At 36.7% G+C, this 8,195-nt stretch overlaps 1 protein-coding gene across 1 annotated transcript in view; it reads left to right on the top strand.

Moving 5' to 3' along the window:
* Positions 1-4,688: 4,688 nt before the first annotated feature.
* LOC104076496 (apolipoprotein B-100-like) overlaps positions 4,689-8,195 on the top strand; it is a 37,861-nt gene continuing 34,354 nt past the window's right edge. The window contains 2 exon segments of the mRNA XM_009577385.1: positions 4,689-4,809; positions 6,226-6,264. Coding sequence (XP_009575680.1) covers positions 4,752-4,809; positions 6,226-6,264 — 97 coding nt within the window. The 5' untranslated portion in view covers positions 4,689-4,751.

An 8,195-nucleotide genomic window follows, 5' to 3' on the forward strand; every position in this document is an offset into this window, starting at 1 on the left:
ATATATAACTATAGAATATATAATTAAAGGTTAATGGATTTTCTGTATTTGTATTTGTATTAGCAAAGCCATTGTTGGCATTGCCAAAACAGACATGGCAAAACCGGTTTCTCACTGGAAAAGACAAGTGTAGGAAGGAGGGGGTTCAGTTTCAGGTGAGTGATTTGATGCAGCTTCCTCTGTGCAGCTGTGGAAAAAAGTCTAGTGAAGTGAAGTCTGAAGACAAAATTTGATAAAATAAATTGTTGTTTCCAGAATCGAATCTAGACTCTGAATGTCAGGAGAACTCCTACAACTAAGACTTTTCGAAAAATAAAGCGTTAGTGCACAGTATGGCTAAGAAACAAATTCGAAGCCCAAATCCTATCAGTTTGAGAGGCTCAGTTAAAGTTTGAGTGTTAGATGGGTTTTCTCTTCAATGGTATTCATATGACAATCCCTAAATACAACAGAAGAAATGTTACAAAGGTGCATACGTTTATACTGAAAAGAAAGGGATCAGTGAATGTACCTCTACAGTACTGTGGAGGCCATCAAGACATGCCATATGTACCATAAATACAGGACATCATAGCACGTGTTATGGAATAGGAGCTATTAAAAATGCTTTCACGTGCTGACTCCCAGCTATATGCTGGCATTAATTTACAGTGCTCAGTTTCCTTAGCTCTTCTAGATTCTGCAGGTGACTGTGACCATCAAATCCATTTTCGTTATAAGTGATATGTGTGTGATGTGCCATGGCTTATGAGTGAGAGTTTAAGCAGTTTGAAAGTAAGCAATACCTGTACTCAGTCCTGAGCGCTCGTCCCTGCTACATGTGTTATGTTTGCATTTAATCCACATGTGCAATACATACATAGCTGAAGCTAGGACTTCGTACTCCCAACATGCACAGGAGTTGTTTCATTATTTACTTGTTCAATTTTCTGGCTCTATAAACTTCAAATCGTGGCTACGTAGTAGTCCAGGTTCATCAGAAAGGCTGCTCCCAACCAGAATTACATGTAGCCTTATACATAGGACACATACATAGGATCGAACCCTCTCTCATGATAGCAAAGCAGGAAACTTGGTCATCTACTTCTCAAGTAAGTGCTGTAGTTCCAATGGAAATGCAGCTGTTCAGTCATTTAGAGTACAGTAATGCACCCAAATACATGACTTCTTCATGTACGTGTGAGGAGGCAGTAGCATGTTAATACTGCAGCTAGACTGAAGTCCATGAAGGATAGAACATCAAATGATCATGCCTTCATCATCTGATTGGACTCCACTGTACAAGGCCCAGAGCATCCTGATCTAGTAAGATCTGTTTTGAGTATGGGGTTGGACTAGATGACTTTTACAGATTCCTTTCAAACCAAGTTTATTCTACAATTCTACGATTGCTAAGGCTTCCATAATATGTCAGAGATTTTCCATATCCGTAATACCTATGCACAAATTATCTCTCCATACAAAATTAATTCAGCATATCGGAAGTATTGTCATACTTCCAACATTTCATAAACCATTGATTCAGTCTGTACGCAGTATGTCTGATAAGTGCATGAAGTAGTGGACACTCAGTCCATGCATGTACATGTGACACCTTCAGTTTGTCAGTCGTTCTTTACATATATGAACTGCACTTACTCTGTGTTCTACAAAGAATCTCTGTGTGTTCTATGTTTTTCATTTTTAGGTAGTACCAACGTATGAACACGCAGAACATCCTAAACCAATGGCAAGATTTTTAGGAAAGAAGACATAATTGGCAAAATTCGTGAAATGAATATGACAGCTCCAGCTAGCTTATTTCATCAGCATTAATAAATGCCCTGCATTTTTCTCAGTAAGCCATGAAACTTCATTTCAGTAATGGTTAGTTACCAGATGCTGATGACATTTCTATCTCCTTTAGCGAATTGGCCCCTTACTAGGTTCTCCTAAGAAAAAAGATGTGAAATGTCCAGAAATAGTCCCTTTCTAAATATAATTTCATCATTTTTTTTTTAATAATTTTTAATATTGGTATTTAAGTTTTTTGAAGGGAATGGTGAACAAACTTAATGGTCTCTGGCAGTACCTAGTGCTTCAACAATGCTACCTTACCATGGTAAGCACCACAGTCCAAACTGTCCCTATTTCTGAGTAATGTGGACTAAAGGAAAAAAAAAATTCTTAAGGGAAAAGCAACATTAAACATAGCACTCACCTCAGATGGCTTGATCCAAAGACAGCTGGAGAACTTCCATGTAGGTGTTTGGTTTTTAGATCAGGACCAAATCTGTGCAGATTAGAGATATACAGCATATACCAAAGATTGGAGCTACTTCCAGTGTAGAACATCAGGGAGTAAAGTTTGGTGTTTCTGTCATCATTTCTCTTTTCAAATCTGCACCAATACTCTCTGCCTGTCTTTGTCATATAGAGTGCAAAAGATGCAAAGAAGTAAGACCTGCGATAGTCACTGGGCTTCAGAATGTTTCCATCTCCAAAGTCTTCATTTCATTTCCAAGGGATGCACTCAGAGGAGAGTGGGACTTAACCAAAAGTAATCGAGAAACACAAAGAATGAAATGAGGTAATACGATTTAAAACAGATTGGTCTGGAAGATAAACTGTGTCCTGAGGTCAAAGCCCACAATTTCACAGAAATAGCTGAAATAAGAACTTTATGTTGTCTAACTCCATGTGAACATTGACTTCTTCCAATGAGCTGAAAGCATGGGGATTCCTTGATGATTGAATAGATAAAAGTAGCGTGTGGCATTTTGTGGCATCTGTTGTGAAAAAAATGCTGTGCCTTGACTAGGTAATACAGCAATATAAACCTGTCACAGTAGAGTGGTACACACATGTCACCTGCATGTTTATGGGCTGAGTCATAACTTCTGTAATCTGTTTATGTCCATGCAATGTCATATTAATACAATCATTCAGCCTCAGCTTGAGTCCAAATAACCACCTGAAGGCAGTGAGGAGACCCAGGCAAAATAGGGAAATAGCTAACAAATCTCTGAATGCTGGGCGCTCCAGCTGGGCTCTATTTATCTGCAGTGCTAAAGTGAACAAATAAATAGATTTTAAGTGATAGTCAAAACCTCTTGATGTTTGAATGCAGAAAGGGACCAAATGCTGTGGGCAAAAATATGATATTTTTGTACAGTCTCTTTGGTGGAATCATACTACAAAGTAAAATCATTGTTACATATCACAACACATTGAGGCAGCTGTGGACACAAAAGTAAACAAAAACCTATGTTTCTTTTTGGAAGTGAAAAATAATAATCTCCTATTAGTTGTTTTATTGTATCTGTGATTGGTATAAGGCAAGGACAGAAACTGAAACGGAAAAATCTAAGAAATGCTTTCTTCGTGATGCCTCCGATACTGATGACTCCACCAAAGAAATTTCTGCAAGAAATCTCTCTGAAATGGCATGCTCTTGTTAATGTCATCAGACAAAATCCTAATTACAAGGAAGATGTCTCCCTTACTGGAAAGTACGCCCCATCGTACATCAGTGCTTACCATTTGGTTGAACTGATGTTAGGAGTGACATGATCATAGTGCATCCTGGGAAATGTAACCCAGCTATGAAGTCCAAGAGAGAAAGGGTATGAAGAAATAAGAGACTTTAAAGATAACTACCATGATGCATGGTAACATGGTAATATTTCAAGGGAAAAGAAATTACCGCTTAGCTAAGCCAAAATTTGATTTTTGATTCAACAAGCTAAGAGGAAATATTTTGATTTGGGAATGTCAAAACATTTCCGTTTGATCAGATATGTGAAAATTAAATTTACTGAACAAAATGTTCTTAACTATTTCCATAGTCAATTTTTTTTTACTGCACTTAGCTTTGATAGATATGAGTAGAGAAAGAATTCAAACTACTAGAATTTCTCATGACATAAACCCAGTCTTTTTTACCAATATACATATTCATAAAAAGGTTTTTTGTTGTTTTGTATTTTAACCAGGTTTATCTTCTTCATTCAGATAAATTTTATCATCTTATTTTCTTATATTTTTGCTATTATTAGCAAACAAAAGAAATTGAATCTAAAAATAAGGAAACAAAAGAATTATACAAAGCTTACTTTCAACATGAACATGACCTGATTTACGAGAAGTTTGCAAGTAAATGTAGAATTATTTTTAGAAAGGTATATGACAAATTTTAGTACAACAAAGGAAAAAAATCTTCAACTTTTATTCTCCTGCCTGTAAAGGGAAGATGTCCAAATTGCACAATACTCTCATTTTCTGAAGTACTCATACCCTTAAACCTCTCAACGTCTATACTGAAAGCATGCTGCAGTGATCGTTTCTTCCAGCTATAATTTATGCATTGTAATCGTTCCTATGTAGACATGGGAAATTTATTTGAATGCATTGTTAGAGTCTGTAGCAGAGGGATTTTGCTTTTAAAACTCTGTTAAAGAAAAAAACCACGGAGCTGGAAGAGTGACTTATCTCCAGTATATGCTCAGTCTTCTGCCTTCAGGGACTCCCAGCAACCAAAGCAGAGCATTGTCTGGAGCGCAGTGAGGATCTGGGACTCTCACCTTTGGACCTTTGGCAATTTGCTCTGAGCTTTCTAAAGCGTTTGCCTCAGCTGCTTGCTGCAGACTATATAAATGGAGGTCCAAGTCAGAAGGCTCATTCTCCCTCTGAGGCGGTAGGGAAGAGGTGAAGAGGGGAGGGAAGGAAAAACAGAGGAATAGAGCGAGCAGCAAGAGGGTTCGGGGCTCACCATGGGCCCTGTGCAGCTCTTGCTGCTCTTGCTGCTGCTCAGCAGTGGTGTTCTCACACGTAAGTACTGCCTTTTCTGTTAGTGCTTTTTGCTGCTTTATTTATGAACCCTGTTAAAACAACAATTATGCAAAAATCAACAGGACAATGGCTTATAGAATTAGGGCAAGTGGCAAAGATATCATCCCTTCCCTTTGTAGGACTGGGCAATCATAGGAGATGCCAACGGAGAAGAAGTCACAAATGTCGCCTGGTGTCTTTTGATCAGATTTAGTGTATTTTGCAACTTGTAAGGAATTCACATATTTTGGCCTAATTGTTTCTCTGTAATGCTGTCCTTCTACACCCCCATGGAGATACTGTAGTTTGGAGATAATGATACAGATTTATCCCAGCTGTTGCTAACCTATTTTGCGGCAAATGTGAAGATGGAGAGCAATAAAGCAAAATGTATTTGGCAGGCAGTACTGACATTTGAAATACAATTTTGTGTTAAAGGGACATCGTCATCGGTAGTAGTAGTAAAAGAAGTAGGCAAGTAGAGGCTTTTTCCCTAAGACCAGAAAAGACAGCCTAGATCAATATGGTGCTGTGGATTGTGAGCTATCCTTGCTTCCCAAGAAGTGGCTTTTTAGAATACAACACTGTAGTGTTACTTAAGACTTCAGGAACCTTAAGGAGGAAAGTGAGTCTGGGGCCAGTTAGGCAGGTCTGGTTTTATATGCAGATCAAATTCATCATAAATACACCTTTGTTGAACTAATATTCTGTTGTTGACTGATGTTATACAATTTTAAAGGATGCACTTGTTTCTAATGGTTATTAATAATGTTTTAATGTATTAATTAATAACGTGTAGTTTTACTGTTGCTATTGCTGTTACTGTAACTAATGTAACACACTATTTCTGTAGAGTGGACAACCTTAGAATTCCCAGAATGAAAACTTGAAAAGTGTGCAGAGAATATTGTGAAAAGTGCTGGCATTCATGTGTGATATCCCAAAGAATGACATAGCATCAAATGAATGCAGCAAATTTACTAGATTTTATTTTATTTTATTTTATTTTGTTTTAAATAGAGTCATACAGGACATACCTAAGACAGATTGGAACAAATGATTCTTCCTAACTTGAATAGGCTTCCAATCAGTGTTCTTTTCCTTCAAAGAATGAACTCTCAATATTGAGAAAAGATTTAATAGCAGAGAATTCTAGTATTAATCGTCAAAGTTGTCCTTTTTTAAATGTACAAAAAGCAAAATATAGCCATTTATCCATTATGCAGTATTTTTGTGCGCTCAAATAGACTAAAAATTTAAAGTAAACCTTGTTATGTAGTACATTTCATCTGTCTACCACTATATTTTGTGCCCTTACAATGGAAATGTAGTATTTCCATTTATATTTCCATAGGCCTTGTTTTATAGCTATAAACTGCTTTTCCAGCTTTTAATTCTTGTTTTTATTCTTTACAGAAGAGGAAACACCTGAAAGTGCAAATCCAGGATGTTCAAGTAACTGATTTCTTTCATCTGCTTTTGTTATCTTATGTCGCTCTATTAACTGAATACGTCTTTCAAAGCTTGACCTTTCCTATTCCATAAATCTCTTCCTCTGAAATAACTGAAACAAAAGTGATGGCAATATTCTGAAGTCTTTATTGCCATTTATTGTAGGCATTAATTATCTGTAAGGGTTGGCTCAAAGAATTTCAAAAGTTTCCTGAGATCGGAGAAGCTGAGATTGAGTTTCTAAACTTTTAAAAAGCTCCCATTAAGAAACTACTTTCCATTGTTTTGTTGATTTCTTAATTGTCAGGTGCAAATTCCTTTATCTAGAAATCCCTGTTTATCAGATGTGAAGCTTCAGCAGTGAGGTTATGTACGTTACACTTTACCATGGGCTGAATCTCACTTCTCATTTACCGTTCACGGTGGCTGCTAAACCCACAGAATTGCACTTGGATATCTAACTAAACACCTGTAGAATAAATCATCAACTCTGTCAGCAAGGACAGCAATTTCTTTAAACAAGTCAAGACTCAGGAAATGCTGACTTCATGCCCTATCTTTATAATGAACTCTAACTGGCCCTGACTGCTTGGTTAGATACATAATGTTCCACCATAGGGTCAAAGTACCGAACGAGTTGTTTTGTTCTTTGTCCCTTTAGATCTTCAGGGTTTTTTTTCCCTTGTTGGATGCTTTAGCACCATCTCCAGGTAATTGGGTTTATTTCAGCTGCCTGAACCAACTCAAGGACTTCTGGGCTTCATTGCCAATTTCTTGTGTATTTTCAATACAATAAATTATTTGGTATTTGCATTTCTAATTTTATCATTTCCCTATTCCTTTTCCATTTATTTCTGTTTCAAAGCAGGAGATGAAGCAATAATTAGCCTTTTGGCTTTAGCATAGTAGATACTGGTGTTGTGAAAATTTCTGAGAATGTACAGTTAAGCAATGTTATAGTTCAGGATAGCCAAAAGTGACAGGGCTACTGTTGAATTTTTTTATAGCAGTTAATTTTAAGGTTAATTAGATAATTTAATTCCGTTTTCAAATGTTTGTAAGATGCTGATTACTGTATGATAGCTAGTATTAATTACATTAATTCTGTTTAGCAATTACATGAAAGTAATCTCAGTTAAAACACTATTAAAGTATGTAAAACTTATAAAAGTGGTAGTCCAAGGAGGAAATAAGAGATTTATAGTACTATTCTGTTCTCCTCTCTAAGTTTGCAATTCTGTGACGTAAAGGGCAAGATAAAGTCACCATCCCTGGAGGTATTTAAAAGACGTGTAGACGAGGCGCTTAGGGACATGGTTTAGTGGGCATGGTGGTGTTGGGTTAACGGTTGGACTTGATGATCTTAGAGGTCTTTTCCAACCTTAATGATTCTATGATTCTATGATTCTATGATTCTATAACATTGACATTGGCTTTTGACATGACAAGTATTTTATGAAGAGGAAGAGTAAGCTACATTCATGGCAGGTATAGGCAGGAAAAATCATACAGATTTGATGGTGAGCGCGTGGGTTTACACTGAGATGACTTCACCTTTTTTTTCTATAAAAGTAGATCAGGATTCTAATATGTTTAGACAGTCACAAATAACCACAGAGGAGCAATTTAGGAAACTGCTTTTTACTCAGCATCACAACAGCATCACAGTCCCAGTGAATTGCTCAGTCTAAACAGAGGGAACAGTAACTTCTGGTTCAGATAGACCTAAACTGCTCTAACACAGTCACTTAAAATGCCTGATCATCATATATTTAGTTTAAAATGATGCCTGCAGTTATAGTGGGAGTGAATTGTAATTGAGGACATTGTTTGGCCTACATTATGCATTCCAGACACCAAAAGAAGATCTTATATCCCTGTATTTGACACTGAGACAAAATTTTTTTTCTTTATGTCTCTATTACCATGTTCAT

This window comes from Fulmarus glacialis, unplaced genomic scaffold (assembly GCF_000690835.1).
Source record: "Fulmarus glacialis isolate BGI_N327 unplaced genomic scaffold, ASM69083v1 scaffold5975, whole genome shotgun sequence".
In the NCBI taxonomy this organism is placed as follows: Eukaryota; Metazoa; Chordata; class Aves; order Procellariiformes; family Procellariidae; genus Fulmarus; species Fulmarus glacialis.